Source organism: Malaya genurostris, chromosome 1, assembly GCF_030247185.1.
Source record: "Malaya genurostris strain Urasoe2022 chromosome 1, Malgen_1.1, whole genome shotgun sequence".
Classification (NCBI taxonomy): Eukaryota; Metazoa; Arthropoda; class Insecta; order Diptera; family Culicidae; genus Malaya; species Malaya genurostris.
In genome coordinates, this window is record NC_080570.1 from 128,619,182 (window position 1) to 128,641,387 (window position 22,206).

At 40.0% G+C, this 22,206-nt stretch overlaps 2 protein-coding genes across 9 annotated transcripts in view; one reads left to right on the top strand and one right to left on the bottom strand.

The window, feature by feature from the left end:
- LOC131425756 (active breakpoint cluster region-related protein) overlaps nucleotides 1-22,206 on the bottom strand; it is a 144,860-nt gene that overhangs the window by 2,564 nt on the left and 120,090 nt on the right. For 6 of the 8 annotated variants that reach the window (XM_058587889.1, XM_058587891.1, XM_058587887.1 and 3 more), the window contains 5 exons: nucleotides 12,870-13,350; nucleotides 12,495-12,811; nucleotides 12,291-12,429; nucleotides 11,618-12,229; nucleotides 11,056-11,559 (listed from right to left, as the gene is read on the bottom strand). In XM_058587889.1, the coding sequence (XP_058443872.1) occupies nucleotides 11,056-11,559; nucleotides 11,618-12,229; nucleotides 12,291-12,429; nucleotides 12,495-12,811; nucleotides 12,870-13,350 (2,053 nt within the window). The remainder of the gene's footprint in view (nucleotides 1-11,055; nucleotides 11,560-11,617; nucleotides 12,230-12,290; nucleotides 12,430-12,494; nucleotides 12,812-12,869; nucleotides 13,351-22,206) is intronic. The other 2 variants (XM_058587890.1, XM_058587895.1) reach the window with 1 other exon arrangement.
- On the top strand, nucleotides 17,261-19,841 carry LOC131425757 (protein suppressor of forked). The gene is made up of 2 exons (XM_058587896.1): nucleotides 17,261-17,406; nucleotides 17,534-19,841. The coding sequence occupies exon 2, from the start codon at nucleotides 17,563-17,565 to the stop codon at nucleotides 19,717-19,719; it is 2,157 nt and encodes a 718-aa protein (XP_058443879.1). The 5' UTR covers nucleotides 17,261-17,406; nucleotides 17,534-17,562; the 3' UTR covers nucleotides 19,720-19,841.

A 22,206-nucleotide genomic window follows, 5' to 3' on the forward strand; every position in this document is an offset into this window, starting at 1 on the left:
AAATGACATTATGCCAAACGGCGTTATGCCAAACGGTATTATACCAAATGATCTTATACTAAACAGGCCGTCCCCATTAAATTATATGCCAAGTTCTTTTTTACCGGGGTGTCTTCTAAGTTGTGTTTCATCACATCCAGAATAGTTGAATTGGCAGAACGATTTTCCCGGATCGGAGGAGTTTGCGAATTAAGAACTGTTTTTGATAATTAATTGAATCGCTGTTTAATTTTGATATTTGCTTCTCGGTTGTTAAAATCGTGTCAAAGTAGTCTACATTGTGAAATGTGACAAAACTAACTGTTAGTAATGTAATAAAAGTAATATGCGAACGTTTATCAGACCGCCAGGAAAGAGGGGTTGAAATCAATCGCCGGATCTTGCGAAATTGTCAAAAAGAGCTTCGTTTCAAGCGAAATCGAATTAAAACTAGCAGGACTGTCGACTTACAAGAATGTGATAACTCCAAATCGTTTCACAATTTGGTCATCTGAATCGCGTCTCGAGCCGTTTTCCCCATTTTCTTAAGCTTCCGCTACGCTACGCTGCGGGCTACTGGATAACTTCCCGGCTGTAGTGGCGACTCGCCAAATCTAGCCAAAACTTCACGAGCTTTAATGAAAGGTAGTGCGCGCCCAAGTAACATTTTTAATATTAATAAATACTTGTAGCTATCTTCAATGCTACATAATAAATCTTGCATTAAAACTTTAAACTCCACGAAAGCCTACTGAAAACCTCTATAAGAGCATGTTCCTGCCAAGTGGACCATTCTTCATAAGGTTTATGAAGCAAAGTGAAGAATCATCATAAAGCTGCGTTAAAACTACAAATTCAAGAAAATTTTGAAACCAGATTTACGATCAACATTAAATTTATTTGGATGGAATAAATTCCACTATGAATAAACTGTCGTTTTGGTAATACTTTTCTTGATTATATGTGTGTCATATCTGCTTTGAATGCAATCAGTAACAATTTATTGGATTTTATTTACAAGTTTGAGGCTTTTACGGAACGTAAAAACTTCATGCGCTTTTATTTTTATCGTGAATGTATGGATAAAAATAAGAATTATAACTAATCGCTTTGAAATAAATACGGTTTTTGCGAAAGTCTCCATGATTTATGAAAATTATGTTCTGTGATTTATCGTCTTTTTTGTATAAAACTATTTCGTGGCGATAAAACTTGTGCATACGTTTTGAAAATGAATCATAAAAGTCCACCATACTTCCTCGTTTTTGCATTTCGAAGTTTATTTGATGTCAATAAAGGCTACGGCAAAGAACATCATAATGGCGGCCATGAAATTTTCTACAATGCAAATCTAAGAAGCAATAAATCAAATAGCCTACAACAGGAGTGTCATAAATGTACTTTAGAACCCTCAAATTTGCTCTGAGTGAAACTGTCATTCAATGAACACGCGCACACACAAATCTAGTTTTATGAAAGAATTTTACTGACAATAATGTTTTAAAGAACATTTTTTAAAGCAATATTAAGAGCGTTTGCATGGTTTTATTCTAGTACAAATTGATTTATTTTTAGTCCAGTTGTTAGTCTAGGTAAAAGGTTTTATAGAAGCTTTAAAAACTATGATATTACTTGTCACAAGCGACACTTATTATAGTTGTTATAAAACAAGTAGTGATTGAACAATCAATTACAAAACTCCTATAAATTATAATCAAAACCATAAGGCATTCGAATTGTTACTTGGGCGGTTTCTGAGGCATTCTTCCTTGTACAGCTTCAAGTTCATTGTCTTATTCGTCACGAATACCGTAGCTGCATATCCCTTGCTAAATCATCAGTTTTTCGTGCAAATTCGTCCACAAAAGCAAATTTAAAGCAACATTTTTGGCCAGGGAGCTGCCAGGAACCCATTTTGACGTAGGTCCTAGGTACTTCGTCAAATTTGATATTAATTGCGAACCACGTTGGATTATCAAAGTAAGTGTGCATATTTTTTCGCTCCTTTCGGCTTTCATCTGGAATAGACTCATCGCACGAAATACCGTGAATTTTATACCACAGAAAGTGAACGCCTAGGTAAAAAAAAACGGCGGTCACTTTTCCTGCCGCTGCAACGCAATAAGTGATTCCGGATTCTAACTGGGCAGAACTTTATATACCAGAGCGCCTGAACAAACGTTTGTTTCCTTTCCTCAAACAATTCTGTATAGGCCCTTTTTTCCATCGAAAGGAAAGGATGACGGAATTCTTTTCCGGTATCCGGAATGGCGTGCGAGTGTTACGTATACGACTATATAAGCCAAGTCAATCTTTTGAAATTTGTGGGCAGGGCGGAAGGCATCCTTGTAAATCGCTCGTTATCTACGAGAATCAGCTGATTATATATCATTTTTATGAAAACCTGCACAATACGGTAAACCAGTGTGAACTCTTGAGTTAACCGACGAAAATAGCAAGGCGGCTATCGAACAACAATCGTCATCCACCAAAACAACAATTGCAAAGGTAAACAAGCAACCACTAACATCAAATCCAATGACATTCAAGTCAACTTCAGCGTTAACAACAACGACGATGCGAGCGGACCATCTGCCCCTTAATCCTCGTTGGATAGCCATTGAGAGCACCTCTCCCCCAAGAAAGCGGGTTAGAAGAGATCCAGCGAAAAAAGAAATTTTTAGTTTAAATTCCGGCTCCGTTAAATTTGAGGATTGAGTAAATTGAGCAAAAAACATCATAAATCTGGAGAGAACACTCTTCATAATAAAAAATATTATTGGTAAGGAGTGTATCGAAAATAAGCTATCCACATACATTTGTGTTGTACGCATGTATTGGTGATGGTTTTTTATGCTCAGAGCACAGCATGCTGTGCGTTTGGCTGTCAGGTTTCGTTTGTTTACTTGTCGCGTGTTGAAAAGGAAGTGAAAATTAAGGTTCTTGACACATGGCTAAGTGAGAAGGGTATTACTATGCGAAAATTGGCGAAGCGATTTGGAATTCATCATTCCAGTGTTAAAACCATCAATAATAAGTTTGGGGAACACCATTCTTTGGATGAGCTACCAGGAAGAGAAAAAAGAAATTGTATTCGCGTCTTTTGCAATGTCCGGATGCATGCGTTTTGATGGACGATAAGCCTTATGTTAAAGGAGGACTCAATAATTCTTCCAGGTCCCCAATACTTTACTGTCTTTCGTTGGGGAAGATGTGAGCGATGCGGACAGGTCGATTCAAGTGGAGAAATTCGGTCGAAAGGATTGCTGCCTTTATATAAGAAGCATAGTACATCTCCACTGTTTTGGCCGGATCTAGCGTCGGCTCACTATGCCAAAACCACGCTGAATTGGCTTGCGGAAAAGGGTATAAATTTCGTTGAGAAAAATATCAATCCACTAAATTGCCCTCAGCTTCGACCCATCGAACGTTACTGGGTGAAGAGGGTTTTCAAGAAGACTGGTAAGGGAGCTGGGAATATGCAGGAGTTCAAAAAATTTGGGCTCAAGCGTGAGAAAAAATGCGATGCAACACTTGTCCGGAACTTGATGAAGAGCGTTCGATCAAAAGTTCGAAAATTCGTGAAGGATTAACTTAAATTTCATCCGGTTTTCATTATGCTCAAGTTTAACCTTGTACAATAAAGGATCAATTTTTAGTTTGAATAAAATATCGTTTTTTATCATAATTTGTAAGAAAAATTTGTGTATAGCTTATTTTCGATACACTCCTTATTAGAAATCAAATATAAGAGCATATTTTATACCAAGAAGTGTAGCTATTGGCTATATTTTGTCGAGGGTTTGTCTAGACAATTAAGTGTGCACTCCTTGGAACAAGGTCGGATGAATAAGGAAACGCAACGTGGTCAATGGGAGTGGAGAATACTCGAACCGATGGATATTTGACTTTGCTAGAAAAGTTTGCCCAGAGCATTAGAGTCTCCTTCTACTAATGGCTCTATTGGAAGCCCCTTGGAATGTTCTATAGCACTCTTGTTATGTCGCAATGATGTTTCTGGGTTTTGCTAGAATAAAGTTAAACTTAGCGAAGAATCTTGCTGACTTCGTAAAAAGACTGGTCAAAAAATTTCTTGAGCTCCAACATCCAAATTGCTTTGGATCAAAAGACATTAGAGAAGCTTTAGATTCAGTTTCCCGTGATGTTCGTTCAAATAAGCTCCACCAACATGGACACAACATTTTTCATTCAGTAATAGCCGTTCAACCGAGAAGGTTGTGTATAGAAGCGTACAGTTTAATAACGCTGGTTAGTTTACACGCGTTAAATACGACAACGGTTGAACTACAGGTAGAGACCTGTTGGCAGCAGCCGTTAAAACGTATAGTCGTGCTGCATAAGAGAGCCCTAGTGCTGGGCCAAGCTGGTGAAGGAAACAACAAAGGGCGTTTCCCAAGCTCTACCCAGGCCACAATATACAGCCACAAGTGCTGAGCAGGAGAGTGCAAAGGCACATTGAAGAAGAAGAGTGCAAAGGCACACAGAAGCAGGAGAGTGCAAAAGCACACCGGTGCGAAGGCACTTCGGTGCAGAAGCATATCGGTGCGGAGCACAAGGAAGAAGGAGACAAGACAACTCGGTCTTTCCACTGCCATACAACACGCAGGTATACACCGGTGACCTGCGCTGGTTGCAGCTGGCGAAGACAAAAGTAAATCGGAAATCGAGTGGTGCTGGATGTCAGGTAGCAGTAGCATCACATCCAACAATCAGCATCCAACAAGAACATCTAGAGCAACGAGGATCTACACGGCAGTGCAACGGAGATAGACAACAATTTCAAGGTAGAAGTTTTTTCTTTTCCTTTTGATTGAGTACTGTGTAGTTTTGGTTTCATTTTTTATTTTAAAGTTTGATTAAAAACATTTTAATGTGATGGATGAATCCATGGACGTAAATCCTAGCATGAATCCTATACCCCCACGAACGAAAAAATATCAGGAGAGCTCTTCTGGGCCTTGGATAGTCTTTTTTAGACGTATATCAAAGCCATTAAACATTTACCAAATTTCTAAAGGTTTGACATCACGATACTCTTCAATCAAAGAGATCATAAAAGTAAATAACGATAAAATTCGTGTTGTGGTAAATCATTTGAAACACGCGAATGATATTGTCTCTTCGGAACATTTCAATAAAGAGTATAAAGTTTACATACCCTCCAAAGATGTCGAAATTGACGGTGTTGTTACCGAAGCGAGTCTTTCGGTAGATGATTTACTCAAGCATGGTGTTGGTCGTTTCAAGAACTCTATGCTTGAGGGTGTGAAAATACTGGAGTGCAAACAACTGTACTCAGTAGTTTATGAAGAGGGAAAAAAAGTTTATCGCCCATCAGACTCGTTTCGAGTGACATTTGCCTGATCTGCGTTGCCGTCCCATGTCTATGTCGATAAAATTCGCCTCCCTGTTCGGCTTTTTGTTCCAAATGTAATGAATTGTACGAACTGCAAAAAATTCGGACACACAGCTACTTACTGTAGCAATAAACCAAAATGTATTAAGTGTGAAGGACCTCATAAAGATAATGATTGCAACAAGGAAATTGAAAAATGTATTTATTGTGGGGAAAGTCCTCATGAGGATATTTCAGTATGCACTGCATTTAAAGTGCACAAAGACAAAATTAGGCTTTCTTTAAAAGCACGGTCTAAGCGCACATATGCAGAAATGCTTAAAACGGTCATTGATGTCCCCCCTTTGGAAACCGAAAACGGGTTTTCAAATCTAGAGGAAACAGAGGACTCTGACTCTGACGAAAATAGTGAAGGTAATTCGTTTATCACTACCCAAGGGTCAGTTAAGAGAAAGAAGTCTTCTTCCAAATTACCAAAAAAGACACCTAAAGTTTCATCTTCAAAAAAAGATCCCCGTGTTAAACAAAAAAAGTCAAAACCAAAGACTGTGCCTCCTGGTTTGTCAAATTCACAAACCAATCCAGGATCTAGCACAGAAAAAGGTAATAATCCTGTGGGCTCCATTTCACAGCCACCAACAGGATTACTGAAGTTTTCGGAAATTGTTGAATGGATTTTCTCAGCATTCAATATATCTGAACCCTTAAACACCCTCATAATGGCATTCCTTCCAATAGCTAGAAATTTTTTGAAGCAGTTATCAGCTCAATGGCCAATTGTCTCAGGTTTTGTATCTTTTGATGGATAATTTATCACCCGCCGCAAATGATACAATCACTGTCCTGCAGTGGAATTGTCGAAGCATCATGCCAAAACTTGATTCATTTAAAATTTTATTGCATAGTCAAAAATGTGATGTATTTGCTTTATGCGAAACATGGCTTACTTCAAACATAGCTTTAAATTTTAATGATTTTAACATTATACGTCTCGATAGAGACTCTCCGTATGGTGGAGTGCTTTTGGGAATTAAGAAATGCTGTTCCTTTTATAGATTAAACATCCCTTCAACTTCTAGTATAGAAGTTGTTGCTTGCCAAATAAACATTAAAGGCAAAGATATTTGCATAGCTTCGGTTTATATTCCTCCAAAAGCACAAGTTGGACAGCGACAGCTCAATGAAATGGTTGAAGCCCTTCCTGCTCCACGATTGATTCTGGGGGATTTAAATTCGCACGGAATGATGTGGGGTTCCGTTTACAATGATAGCAGATCATCTTTAATACAAAACATTTGTGACAATTTTAGCATGACGGTATTAAATATGGGTAGCATGACACGGATCCCAAGACCTCCTGCACGCCCAAGTGCATTAGATCTATCTCTTTGCTCAACATCAATTCGACTAGATTGCACCTGGAAAATATTGCCTGATTTACACGGTAGCGATCATTTACCAATCATCATCTCAATTAGCTGTAACAAATGTATTGCTAATTCAGCTAGTATTCCATATGATTTGACAAAAAATATCGACTGGATTAAATACCAAAGTAGAATCTCTAGTATTTTGAATTCAATGGAAGAGCTCCCTCCACTTGAAGAATATGACTTCCTCATTTGTTCGATTCTGGAGGCAGCAGAACAATCCCAAACTAAACGCTTTCCTGGGCCAACGACTAACAGAAGGCCTCCCAACCCCTGGTGGGACAAAGAGTGCTCAGAGGCTAAACTCGCAAAACAAAATGCTTGCAAGTCGTTTCTAAAACGGGGAGGAGGAACTCCTCAGAATTTTGAAAAACTTATGGTTTTAGAAACCAAGTACAAAAGCATACTTCGAGCCAAAAAATGTAGCTATTGGAGACATTTTGTCGAAGGTTTGTCAAGAGAAACCTCAATGAGCACTCTTTGGAATACGGCCAGACGAATGAGGAATCGTAACGTGGGCAATGAGAGTGATGAATACTCGAACCGATGGATATTTGACTTTGCTAGGAAAGTTTGCCCAGATTCTGTTCCTACGCAAAGCATTATACGGGAATCTCCTCCAAATAATGGTTTTATTAATAACCCATTTTCAATGATGGAATTTTCTATAGCACTCTTGTCTTGTAACAATAACGCTCCTGGGTTGGACAGAATTAAATTCAACTTGGTGAAGAATCTGCCCGACCTCGCAAAAAGACGTTTGTTGGAATTGTTCAACAAGTTTCTTGAGCAAAATATTGTTCCGCCTGACTGGAGACAAGTGAAAGTTATCGCCATTCAAAAGCCGGGGAAACCAGCTTCCAATCACAACTCATATAGACCCATTGCGATGTTGTCCTGCATCAGAAAATTGTTCGAAAAAATTATTCTACGACGTCTCGACACTTGGGCCGAGACGAACGGTTTGTTGTCAGATACTCAGTTTGGCTTCCGTAGAAACAAAGGGACGAATGATTGCCTTGCATTACTTTCGTCTGACATCCAAATTGCCTTCGCTCAAAAGCAACAAATGGCATCTGTATTTATAGACATTAAAGGAGCATTTGATTCAGTTTCTATTGATGTTCTTTCAGACAAGCTCCACCAACATGGACTTCCAGCGGTTATAAATAATTATTTGCACAACCTTCAGAGAAGTGCATGTATTTTTCACATGGCGATTTGGCAACATTCAGAATTAGCTACATGGGTCTCCCGCAAGGCTCATGCCTCAGTCCGCTCCTCTATAATTTTTACGTGAATGACATTGACAGCTGTCTAGTAACCCCATGTACACTAAGGCAATTGGCAGATGATGGCGTGGTTTCAGTTACTGGGCCCAAAGCTATTGATCTGCATAAACCATTGCAAGATACCTTAGATAACTTGTCCGTTTGGGCTGTTCATCTTGGTATCGAATTCTCTGCGGAGAAAACAGAGTTAGTCGTCTTTTCAAGAAAGCATGATCCCGCGCAGCTTCAGCTCCATATGATGGGAAGAATGATCCAACAGGTTTTAACTTTTAAATACCTCGGGGTGTGGTTCGATTCCAAATGCACGTGGGGAGGACACATTAGGTATCTGATAACGAAATGCCAACAAAGAGTAAATTTTCTTCGAACAATAACAGGATCTTGGTGGGGTTCTCATCCGCAAGATCTAATAAAATTGTATCAAACAACGATACTTTCAGTGATGGAATATGGATGCGTTTGTTTTCGTTCCGCTGCAAACTCTCATTTTATCAAACTTGAGCGAATTCAGTACCGTTGTTTGCGAATTGCCTTATGCTGCATGCACTCGACACATACAATGAGTCTTGAAGTTCTGGCGGGAGTTCTTCCATTAAAAGATCGATTTTGGGAGCTTTCATCACGCCTGCTAATAAGATGTGAGGTGCTGAATCCCATGGTAATTAATAATTTCGAACGACTAGTCGAGCTTCGATCTCAAACAAAATTTATGACAGTATATTTTAACCATATGTCACAGGAAATCAACCCTTCAAGATATATTCCTATCCGTGTCAGCATCCTAAGTGCCCCTGACTCAACTTTATTTTTCGATACATCCATGCAGCGTGAAGTGCGTGGAATCCCGGATCATCTACGCTCGACGGAAATCCCAAAAATATTTTCAAGTAAGTTCAGGCATATTGACTCTGAGAAAATGTTTTACACGGACGGATCGCGAATTGAAGAAGCGACAGGGTTTGGTATGTTCAACAATAATGTTTCGGCCTCATTTAGGCTTCAAGAACCTGCATCTGTTTATATAGCAGAGCTAGCAGCAGTTCATTATAGTTTAAGTGTAATCGTCACATTATCTCCAAACCATTATTTCCTCTTCACAGATAGTCTGAGTGCAATTGAAGCCATTCGCTCAATCGCTGCTGGCAAAAATGAACCGTTTTTCTTGGGTAAAATAAAACAGTGTCTGAACGACATATTGAATAATAATTATCTAATCACTATAGTCTGGGTCCCGGCTCATTGCTCCATTCCAGGCAATGAAAGAGCCGATAATTTAGCCAAACGTGGTGCTATTGAGGGTGAAATTTATGAGCGACCGATTGCTTTCAACGAATTCTATAGTTCGTCTCGCCAAAGAACACTTGCCAGCTGGCAAGCATCTTGGGATAGAGATGATCTGGGTCGGTGGATGCACTCAATTATTACGAAAATATCGACAAAGGCATGGTTCAGGGGACTGGATGTGAGTAGGGATTTCATTCGTGTGATGTCCAGACTCATGTCCAATCACTACACGTTAGATGCACATCTCCTTCGAATTGGGCTCTCCGAGACTAATCATTGTGCTTGCGGAGAAGGTTATCGCGATATTGATCATGTCGTTTGGACATGCGTGGAGTATCGTGATGTCAGATCTCAACTAATAAATTCTTTGCGTACCCAAGGTAAACTATCCAATATCCCAGTTCGAGACATTCTTGCTTGTCGTGACCTTTCATACATGAAACTTATTTATCATTTCATAAAGAAAATGGGAGTTTCAATTCAATAAAGGCCCCTTTTAAGACTTAGTTCTGATCCCAGCTGCGTCCATGAGTTCAACCAATAGCTAAATTAGAATAAAAATTATGTAATGATACAAACAAACTCGAAACAGTTTATGAAATTGTCAACAAAATGTCTGAAAATAACAGCTTATTTTATAATTTATAGAAGTTAATCGTTTGGTTCAAATAATATTTCCGAGTAGATTTCATAATTAATGACGAGTTACCTAGTTTTCATTGTATTGACTGTGCCGGAACGGAAACAGCACGGAAACGGAACGGAAGGGTTCCGATAAAAAAAGAACACTGACGGCGCACTGAAGGCACTTTCACTGAACCGTCACGGAACTGAAATGTGTGAATAGTCCTTTACCGATTCTGATTCAATGGAAGAGAAAATATCACACTCTGCTCTTTGGGATAAACTTTATGGTTTCTAAAATAACCGATTATTTTAGTAACAGAAATATGTTCGATGTACGTTTTACCATGTCTGACTGGCGTTTTAGAGTGTCTATAACAAGGTTCAGAGTGGCGAAATGGTGGCGCGTATGCACGGAATGCGTAAGAACGCATGTTTGAGTCCTGTCTATGAGCGTATCTTTTTCCAATAAATCATCTTTTCTGTTAGTTTTTCATTCATTTGGCTTCTCCAACATATGTTTCCGCTCAGTCATTGCAAAAACTGAACTTAATTATGGCGGTTTTACGTCAAACCAACTAAAATTAATAAATCGATTGTTTAAATTACTTAGTTTCATTGAATGTGCAATCCTGGATTTTGAACCTGGATTCTGGGAATGAATTCTGCATCAGCAACAGTATTCTAAACCTATATTAAGGAACTTGTGGATGTGAACAGACCAAAATGGCGAGCTTGTGGTTCACTGACTAAAATGACCAGCTCAATCAACTGTGCAGACTAGACTGAATGAGTCGTATACCTACTCAGTAGGTAACGCAGGAATGAAATGTCATTTCTTACGTCAAACTCGTCGTCGGAGCACGAGTAAGGCAAACACGCGCTCGTTGATACCCAAATTTTTGGAAAACTATTATTTTGAGTTTTTTATGGTTATTTCATACTACTGAAAATATTATAAAAAATTCAACCACAAGATGTATTAAATTTTGAAAATGTGTCCCAAGTAAAGTATATTCATGGACCAAAAACGTATTCATATTTCACTCCACGATCATCAACGACTTACCTGCAACGTAAGAATAGACTCGATCCACTGTGTCCGCTCGAAATCCGAACTAAGGAAGAAGGTCATCGTCTTCCCGGTGGCCTTGTTGCCAATCTTGAACACCAGATTCGGTGAGGCCAGTACCAGCTGGGCTTCCAAATCGGCCAATTTTTTCTTATGCTTATCGCCGGCCCGCGATCCACTCGAGCGTTGCTTTTTCTCGTCCCTTTCGTCCAGCATGATCTGGTCTCGCACGGTGCAGGCCTGCGACTTCAGATGTACGATATTGATCGGACTGGTTTCCTTCGGGTCGTTGACTGATTCCTCGCAGATAACGATATCCCGCAGTGGAATAAACCACTTCAACTCAAACTCAAATCCATTGCGATCCCGCCCAGCTGCTTTATATTTGGCACAAGCGATTACATCGTTGAACAGAAACAGATGCCGTAGCTTGCGGTGTCCGTCCGCTAGCTCGACTATGAACGAATTCTTCACCAACCGCCGGAGAGCTTTATCGTCACTCTGAAATAATAATAATAAATAAAAACTGAATCATCACTTTTTTTTGTTGAGTACATACCGGAAACATCGACTTAGTTTGGACCACATTAAATTCAGACAGGAAATTACGAATCGTTTTAGTCGCTTGCCGCAACGCATGATAGTCCGGATGTTGCTCGGGTGTTTGAGCCAACAAATCCTCCAACACCAGCGCATTCTTCTGTACTCGAGCCACCGGTTTGTGGAGGAGTTCCTCTAGCGACAGTGATTGTTCGTTCTGGTTCTTAAACACTATATTAGACACAATTTCCTTGAACTGGTGACTGTGTGTGCTACACTTCTTCACCGTATCGATCGCCCGTCCGTAGTTATGAAGAAACGCCCCATATAGGTGTATGTGAGCGGCCAGCCGGCGGAATACTTCACCGACGCAAAGCTCTTCTCCCTCGGGAAGCGGTTGTTGTTTCGCTTTCAGTTCGTTCAGGAAATCCGAATGCACTTCGTGCAGTTCCTCGATCTTAAAAAATATCGTCTGAAATTCTTCTTCAGATATCACAGGTTGCGACGTGGTCAAAGTGGCCCGTATAGCCTTCATGTATTGTTTCATCTTGTTCAAACACTCGACGTACAATGTTTCGCTGGTGATAATACTGGTCACGATGTGCCGAATGATGGTGTTGCGATTGGCATTCTGAAATTAAACAATGACCAACACGTTCCAATTGGATTCGAGAATGTTGAATGATACTTACCGAAATCTTTCGGAATATTCCATGTCCCTGTTGACCAGAATCGGTTTCGTTGGAGATTGCACGCATAAGCACTGGTGGTCCACCGTCTGCTTCACCATCGCTATCAATTGAGCTGCTCCGATTTTCAAGGTTCTGACTGCTGCAAATTGTTCGATGAGAATTATTCTATACTATACAAAAATTGACAGACTAAAGGAGACTTACTGTATAAAATAGTCGATATTAACGTAGTTGGAACTTCGTCCCGGAGATTCTGGCTCTAGTTGAACGCTCGTCTGGCTACTGTTGTGACTTCGTGGGTGAGACACCGGTAGAGGCAGAGTACTGCCGGCCGTTGAGATATCGTCTCGACTAGAAGTAGAACCGGTTCCGGTACCACCGGCCTGAATGTACACATAGTCCCCATCGCCATTCTCCAGCGGAACCGTATCATAATAATGTTCCTGTTCTGCTTGTGCCGTCCCGGTACCTAACCTCATGCTATCCGAGCTGAGAGAAGATATGGACTCGTAGCTTTTAATCTGCGAATTGAAAATATAAACTTTCTGTTCAGTTTAATAGTCGGTTTTGAACACTAACCCTCTCCGAGATGGCTCCCATTCCACCGCCAGTGGACGCTAATGATTCCTTCGATCCCACTGACTGTAGACTGTCGTTCGCACGGTTACTGCTCTTATCCAAACTACCCGTGGGACTCTCGCTGCTACCAGCAGTATGAGCCAGCTTGCTCAGGCTTCCGGTTGGTGACACTCCGGTATTTTTGCCGAGCGATCCGGTAGGGCTATCCGTGCTCGATTTTGACTTGAGGCTATCGGATTTCGGCAGTTTCCTACCAAACTCTTCCACCATTTCGCCTGTTTTGGAAGCTCGCGATCCAAGTTTTACGTCCAGCGAGTCCGATGATTTCTGTCGATAGATTTCCGACGGTTTGATGTTTCGTTCCAATGAACTATCTGGTGTCCCATCGGAAGACTGATCCCGTCGTAGGTTGTGCATTGCCGTTACTGGTACGACCGGAGGTTCCACCGGTGCCGCTCGGCGAGGATATTTGGGTGGTGGCCTGAAACATAAGTAAGCGAAATTGATCTTATTATACGGATTGACAGATCGAACAGAGTTGGGAATAAAAATTCAAATTAACAATCAAATATCAAATGTCTTTACTGTAAAACCAAATTAACCGGGCATAGTGCACATGTACGGCATTCTGTTCAAAATATCATGGGTAACGTCAGGACAACAACCATCAACATCGAGTGCAAAATCGAATCGTTCTGGATGCAGTACAATACCATGTGTACCGCACCCGTCATATACACCAGACCTGGCACCTTCTGATTATCCCTTCTTTTCATCGATGGTTCACACATTGGCTGCCAAAAGGAACCACGACGCACTATAACTCAACATTATTTCAGCTTTGAAAGTTCGGATAAAAAAATGATTAAATGCAACAGTGTTATACATGTTTTATAGTGCCATTATAAAGTGGAAACAGGCAATTAGACTGGCTTAGAGCGAAGCAGGAAATGCACATTAAAAAAAATCATTATGCAATAAATGCACTAAGATAATGCTTTACAAATAAATCTTAAATGTATTTGGAATTCTAAATATTGTATATTTTTATCGCTCCAATCTGAATAAAATTTTCTTTTGTTTGGATTCAAAGCCTTTGTTTGGATTGATGACCGCAGTGATTGAATTTTCTTTTGTTTGTATTGATGACCGTGACTCTCTGGCTTCTTAGCTCGCACCGTACCGCGTAAACAAACTGCGCAGAAACAAACCGCGTAACTTCGGAAATTCGCACCAAACAAAACCGCGTAGCTTCGGAAATCCGTGTAAAAAAACCTCGAAACTAATTTTTTATACCAAATATCTTGATAAATGCAAAATGCATGAAACGTCCAGATCTGGTGTAATCTAAAAAAAAAATTCAGAAAACGCTGAGAACTGGTGAAAATAAAAAAAATAGTTTTGAAAAAAATGTAAAATTTTCCAAGTGTCAGAGAGTTGACTAAAAATATATTATGATAACACCAGATCTCGACGTTTCATGCATTTCAAAGAAAAAACAAGAAAACCGGATAACTTTGAAAAATCACTTTAAAAAAACGCGTCACTTTGGAAATCCGCGTTACTTTGAAAATCCGCGAAACTTCGGAAATCCGCGTAACTTTTAGGTTTTACACGAGCATCACGTAGCCCCACAAACATATTTTTTTTACAGCCGCCGGTGATTTGTTTACAGTTGAAACATTCATCAGAGATTCATCGTTCGAATTTAAAAGTTTGCAAATCGCCTCACACTGAACAGATTTATACAAATATCGCTCCTTGATGCTGGAAACGCATACAGGGCAACCTTTGTAGTTCTTTCCGCTGTGGAACACGTTTTTAACAGGTACTTTTTCATCATTTTTCAATTTTTAATTTGCAGTCGCAAAAGAAAACAAACCACCGGTAGCTGATTAGGTTTTACACGATGACGACACAAATGAACTACCGATGAATCAAGTTCATCTTTGACAGTTGCCGGTGGTATGTTTTCTTTTGCGACTGCAAATTAAAAATTGAAAAATGATGAAAAAGTATCTGTTAAAAACGTATTTCACAGTGAAAATAACTAAAAAGATTACCCTGTATGTGTTTCCAGCATCAAGAAGCGATATATGTATGAATCTGTTGAGTGTGAGGCGACTTGCAATTTTTACATTCGAACGATGAACTTCTGATGAACTTCTGATGAACTTTTAAACTGTAAATAAGTACACGTCGACTGTCAAAAAAAGTTCATTCTGTTCATTTTTGTGAGGTTATGGCACCTAATTTGGGCGAAAGTATTAGATTATTTATCGTCACGTCTCGAATGAACAAGCATTCATCCTGGACAGTTCAGCGGTACTGTTTACAAACAAGTATAAACAAAAATCGAAGAACACATTTTAAACAATCATCTTTACACTAGTCAACTAGTCACTTTTAGTTAGTAAATCTCAAAAAAAAACAAGCCGTATCCAATTGTGAACAAATGTTTTAGATCCCCTATTTAGGCGAAACGGACCGTAAATAGTCTCATTCAATTTGTCAACAGACAAACAAAAAAATCTCTGTTTACAAACAGGACTGCTAAACTGTCAAACTGTGTTCATTTGATTGAGGTTAGCAGTGACGGTAAAAAAACTAATAGCAATTTGGAATTTTTTTTTCTTATCAGGTCTTTTGTAGCATTGCTCACACGACGGGTATTTATTACTCAACTACTTTCCTTTTGTTGGTAATAATTGAACGGTAATAATCGAAACCACACAGACTTCTATTGGAAAATCTTCAGTTTTAGCTTGATTATTCTCATCATGGAAATATTGTGTTATTTCAAAGTTGTGCAAGGCGAATCGTTTAAGCTACGAATGTCCAAACAGAAATAACATAAAACCACAGATAACAGATAGATAGGCTAGAACTAAGTTTTTTAAAAAACCGGTGCAAATTTTAAATTTGCTATACGTTGGAAACAAGGTACTCACTGCTGCCACCTACTCGGTTATTCGCCTCGAACTTTTAAAACGTTCCAGTAGGTTACGGAACGATAACAAAGTTCTCCTGTCTGTTATACGAATATTCCAATTATACTCTTAATACCAACCGGTAAATAATTTTGGGTCAAAACCTACCCAAAATCAACTAAAGTGCATCTCCCCAACTTTGGGTAACGAGTGATGATCTTAAAATTTAGGTAAATGTAAGTTTAGTACAAGTGTTATGCCATAACAAAGCACGCTACCCATTTTTGCCGATTAACTCAAAATTTGAGTAGACAACGACCTAATTTTGGGTAGCTGATAGAAGATCTCGAAAATGAGTGATTTCTCTTCAAAAAATAGGTAGAAATAATTTTCAGTGTACAACGATTTAAACGCTTCTCCTCACGATTTCTATAAGTGTAAAAGATTGCTTTATTCCCATATCGTTTAAATCACACGCGAATTCGATCGGATTTAAACTACAATAAACTTGTGATTTCAACCAATAGCAAAACAAAAATCATGGTGTGCAGTGAATGTAGCACCCAAAATATTGTCTCTTGTAAAAGTGGCACACAAAATAGCACCTCGATCGCGGTGACATCTGCAATTATTCGCCACGTTGAACAAGCAAATTCCACACTAGTTCATATGCGAGCCTGCATATCTGTTTTTTTGTGCTAAAACATTAACTGATTAGTAGTTATCCACACATAGTTTTATTTCGATCCAATTCAGGTCAACATGGGCGATAGATTGGGACTAAAATAAATTAATGTTGATCCAATGCTCAATCAAGCTCTTAGCATGAACTTACAATTAACCTGTCTATTAATCTTTGTAAAATATCCAACAAAAGTGTTTCAAAGAAACCTTGTAGAACGGTTCGATTTCCTTGTTGTGGCCCAACGCCCAACACGGGGCCAATATTAGAACGATATAGAAACACGTCAGTTCAATTTCTTACTGGGATAGCTAGTGTGACGAGCTGAGAGTATAATATCGAGTACTCTCGTTTGTGTGCTGTTAGGTTTTTTACCGTCACTGCTAACCTCAAACGGATGAACACATTTTGACACTTCAGCAGTACTGTTTGTAAACAGAAGTTTCTTTTGTTTGTTTATTGACAAATTGGATCAGACCATTCACGGTCCGTATCGCCTAAATAAAGTTTTAAAACATTTGTTCACGATTTAATACGGTTCGTTTTTAATATTTATTAAATAAAAGTGACTAGTTGCAAAGTGTAAAGATGATTGTTTTAGATGTGCTCTTCGATTTTTGTTTAAGCTTGTTTGTAAACAGTACCGCTGAACTGTCAAGGATGAATACTTGTTCATTTGTGTCGTCACGATAAAAAACCTAGTACATATCAATTTGTGAAGAGAGGGAGAGAGAGAGTAGCGTTATTTCGCCAGTCGCACACATCCACTCACACGGAGCGCACAAGCGAAAATGGCGAAAAACTACCTTTCACGTTGACGGTTCTTGGGCGTACGTTGTGTCAGATTTTTTCAGGCGAAGGCAATTGTCATCAGCATTTTTAATGCCGAAAGTTTGTAACGTTGGCTTTACATCAAAATAAAAAGGTATTTAGTTGAAGAAATTAATCGGTCCTGCTTGCAAAATAATTGTTATCAGGAGTTTAGTTGTATTAGATAGGATTCGATTGCAGATTACGTGTATATTCATTGATATATGCCGTTTCGTTTTCAGTTTCAGAGTTGTCTGGCGAAGCAAGAGGAATGGCACAATGGAGGGACCAACTCAAGTTCGACATCGAATGGGGACACGAGCGGCTGGTGCGTGCCCAGCAAACGGTGGAAGTGCGCCCGTTCGACGTGGAATCCTGGTCGGTGTTGGTTCGCGAGGGTCAGAGCCGGAACATAAACGAGGTTCGTTCGCTTTATGAATCGTTGGTGAGTGTTTTTCCTACAACTGCGCGGTACTGGAAGATTTATATCGAGCAGGAAATGAAATACCGGAACTACGAACGGGTGGAAAAATTATTTCAACGGTGTTTGGTTAAGATTTTAAACATCGATCTGTGGAAGCTTTATCTAACTTATGTGAAGGAAACGAAGGCCGGGTTGAGCACCCACAAGGAAAAGTTGGCACAGGCCTATGATTTTGCTCTGGAAAAAATTGGAATGGACTTGCATTCGTATTCAATTTGGCAGGATTATATATCGTTTCTGAAAAGTGTTGAAGCGATAGGCAGCTATGCTGAAAACCAAAAGATTACTGCCGTTCGGAAAGTTTATCAGCGAGCAGTGATAACACCGATCATCGGAATTGAACACCTTTGGAAAGAGTATATTATGTTCGAGCAGAATATTAATCCGATTATTTCGGAAAAGATGAGCTTGGAGCGGTCACGAGACTACATGAACGCACGTCGCGTAGCAAAAGAATTGGAAATTGTAACGAAGGGCTTAAATCGCAATCTACCGGCAGTACCTCCGGTGGCAACAAAAGAAGAACAAAAACAGGTTGAATTGTGGAAAAAATATGTTAGTTTTGAACGATCGAATCCTCTTAGAAGCGAGGATACGGCTCTAGTTACCCGTAGAGTAATGTTCGCTACTGAACAGTGTCTACTGGTTCTTACGCACCATCCTGCTGTGTGGCATCAGGCTGCCCAATATCTGGACCAAAGCTCGAAACAGTTGATTGACAAAGGCGACCTGAACGCCGCCAGAGTGTTTGCCGATGAAGCTGCTAACATTTTGGAAAGAGCCATCAGCAGTGTGCTCAGTAGAAATGCTTTGCTTTATTTTGCATACGCAGATTTTGAGGAAGGACGGCTCAAGTACGAAAAAGTACATCAGATGTATAACAAATTCCTAGCTATTACGGATATTGATCCGACACTGGCTTATATTCAGTACATGAAGTTTGCACGTCGCGCTGAAGGCATTATTTCGGCGAGAGCCATATTTAAAAAAGCACGTGAAGACGTTCGGTCCACGTATCATGTTTTTGTAGCAGCTGCCTTGATGGAGTACTATTGTACGAAGGATAAGGATATTGCATTCCGTATTTTTGAACTGGGACTGAAACGTTTTGGCGGTAGTCCGGAGTACGTAATGTGTTACATCGACTATTTGTCGCATTTGAACGAGGACAATAACACTCGAGTATTGTTTGAACGTGTTCTTTCATCCGGAGGATTAACACCGCAGCTGTCGGTCGAGGTGTGGAACCGTTTCTTGGAGTTTGAGTCGAATATTGGGGATCTTTCCAGCATTGTCAAAGTCGAACGCCGGAGAAGCGCAGTTTTAGAGAAACTGAAAGAATTTGAAGGGAAGGAAACTGCTCAGTTGGTGGATCGTTACAAGTTCCTCAATCTGTACCCTTGTTCCACATCCGAGTTGAAATCTATTGGCTATACCGAAACCAATGGAGTGTTGAATTCGTTCCCCAGCAAGCTTCTAATGATTGCGGAAAACGCCGAAACTCCCAATCAAATTCCCCGTCCGGATTTCGCTCAGATGATTCCATACAAACCGAAACCCAATGCCTACCCGGGTGAACACCCGTTGGACGGTGGGTGCTTCCCGCAACCGCCGGCCGTAGCCTATCTGTGCTCGATCCTTCCGCCGCCGATTTGCTTCCAAGGACCATTCGTTTCCATCGAAAAACTAGCCGATCTGTTCAGCCGTATTTCACTGCCTGATGTGCCGATAACTCCGTGTGGAGAAAATGGTAACACCAAACTGTTCGATCTGGCCAAGGCTGTACACTGGATCGTCGATGACAGTACGCATTCTGGGGAGGGTGGATTGAAACGGCGTCGAATGGCACCCGGCGGTGACGACAGCGACGAGGAAACGGCAATGTCTGCTCCACCGGCCAACGACGTCTATCGTTTGCGGCAGCAGAAAAGATTCAATCGATGAGCTGATGAGCGTTTTTGGATTCTTTTCTATAACGTGTATTCTTAGAATTAAGGATATTTTTCTATACATTAGTAGTAGTTTTAATCGAGTATTGATTGAATAAAACGGATAAGAACAAACTAGCGAGTTGTGTTTTTTTCTGTAGAAATTGAATCGAAAGAAACGATTACCAATTCGATGGTAAAAACACCTTTCGTGTGAAACTTTCGCAAAGTATGAGAGTATGCCTTTGTAGCTGAACAATTAGTTTAATTGAAATCAATAACGTTTCTCTCTCTGTCTATCTCTCTCTCCCACGCACACGGTTCGAACGAGTTAAAATAATGTATGTGGTTGTAACACCCTTAAACACCTCCACAAATTCCAAATCATCTGATGACTTTTTCTGTTTTGTGTGAGAACTGAGTTGATCTCAAATGAAAAACCATTTCTCGTACAATTAACGAAGACTGGAACGCACTGCACTCTTACACCACAGCAGTAACCATGCGGTAATCAGACAAAAGAAACGATTGTCCACCAGAGAAACACTGTTAATTTTGTTTCAAGGCACATATCAGAGTTATTCGAAGCAGACATAATCGCTCTACGTATGGTTAAGTGCACAAATTTGTAACGCCTGAACGGGCACCAAACACGGGCAGCGCCTGGCGGAACATGAACGGCTGGCAGCTGCAGTGTACGTTCAGGAAACGCCAGTATGTGTCTTCCGCGGTAAATCGCAGTCCCGCAAAACTTAGCGAATGGTGCTAATACATAACATAAAAAATGTCTTACAAACCTACTGATACGCATCGGGGTGGTATCTAATCCGAAAAGTACCGTAACATGATTCCACTTGCTAAACTCAGTCGCTCGGAAAAGTGCGCTCCATGGCCACACAGTCGTCGGTCGTGTGGAATGCGCCAAGATGCAGAGGTAAGATCTTCCCCGCGGGTAACCCATATACGTACGGTACAAGAACCACTTTGCACGTTGCACTACAACCATCCACCCATCCCATCCCATCCCATCCTCACGCCCTGTATTGGCCAAATAATAAAACTCCGAGAACTGCTACTACGCGGGATAGCCCCCTTGTCGTTCGTAGTGCAGTTAAAACTTGCAAACCACTTTACGGCTTTTTGATGCACCATCATAATGAATTCATGCGCGATACACTTCTGCCCGAAAACGAGTTGGGGCGGGAAGTGAACCAGTTTTTGCAGTTTCTTAAATACTACTGGTTAATCGAAGCCCGGTGGTGCAGTTGGGTGAAAAAAAAATGAACGAATGGAACTGCACATAAATTTTGTCGAAAAGAAAAGAATTACGGGGCTCGAGTGTGCCTTGGGGGAAGTTTTTTTTAACAAATTTCCAAACTGATGTATTTTTCGTTTTTTTAGTAACAATGTTAAAAAAAGTAAAAAAATGAGGCAAACATTTTCAATTCTCATCAGCGGCCCTTACACGATCATTAAAAGTGTCATTACTAAGTAATGACACTTCTGCTCAAACGCTAGTCATTACTGCATTACTGTACATCATTACTTTTTAGCATTACACGTTCATTATTAATGATGAGTGTTTGTAACTACTCCAGCAATAGCAATATTTTTATTTTCGTTTAGCTGAACATAAATTTGATTTGCCATTGAAACGTTAAGGTTAATAAAATATTAACAATTTAAATCTACACTTTGTCATTTTTTCGCGTATAGTTCTAAAGATATTCAGCACTTCCACAAAAAAAATAAGAAGAAATAATGTTGGTAATGATGGAAAATCCGGAATTCCATCATTACTCGTGTCATTACTGAACTCGTAGACCTTACACGATCATTTAAAGTGTCATTACTTTTTTAGTAATGACACTTTTAATGATCGTGTAAGGGCCGCTATCCAGTAAAATCTAATTCAAAATTCTTAACTTTTTGGCAACACTGTTTATGAGTGACCTCGCGTCAATCTTGTCTTGTGTCATTGTCGAACTAATTCAGTTTGGTCTATAATTTAATTATGAATCGTCGTTTGGTCTTTAATTTAACCATGAATGGGCGCTGGCAAAGTTGGAGGAAGATCCACTTTCTATCGGAAAATTGTTTTCAGCGACGAAGCTCATTTTTGGTTGAATGAATACTAGAGTGCCTATAACCAGAGTGACGACATCTCATCCGTAATTTTGGCAACAATTCAAAACATTCCATTAGCTTTACATTGAATTGACAGGTCGTTTGCTCGTTTGGAACTGGGAGCTGTCATTCCAAACGAACAGCTGTCGCCACTCTGATTATAGTCACTCTAATGGATACATCAACAAGCACAATTGCCGCATCTAGAGGCAGCCAGAAAAATTGCGAAATTTCCGATATGGTTCGGAGGAACCAGGTCTTAATGGGGTTCTAAATGCTCGAAGAGAAACCAGAAACCTACAATTGATTTGGTTAAAACAGATCAGTGTCACATTTCAGTTTAGTTTTCAAATTTTCAAGTTTCTCGCACTGTTGA

Excerpts from the sequence above, each read along its gene's own strand:
- LOC131425757 (XM_058587896.1), top strand. The coding sequence starts at position 17,563 with ATGGCACAATGGAGGGACCAACTCAAGTTCGACATCGAATGGGGACAC.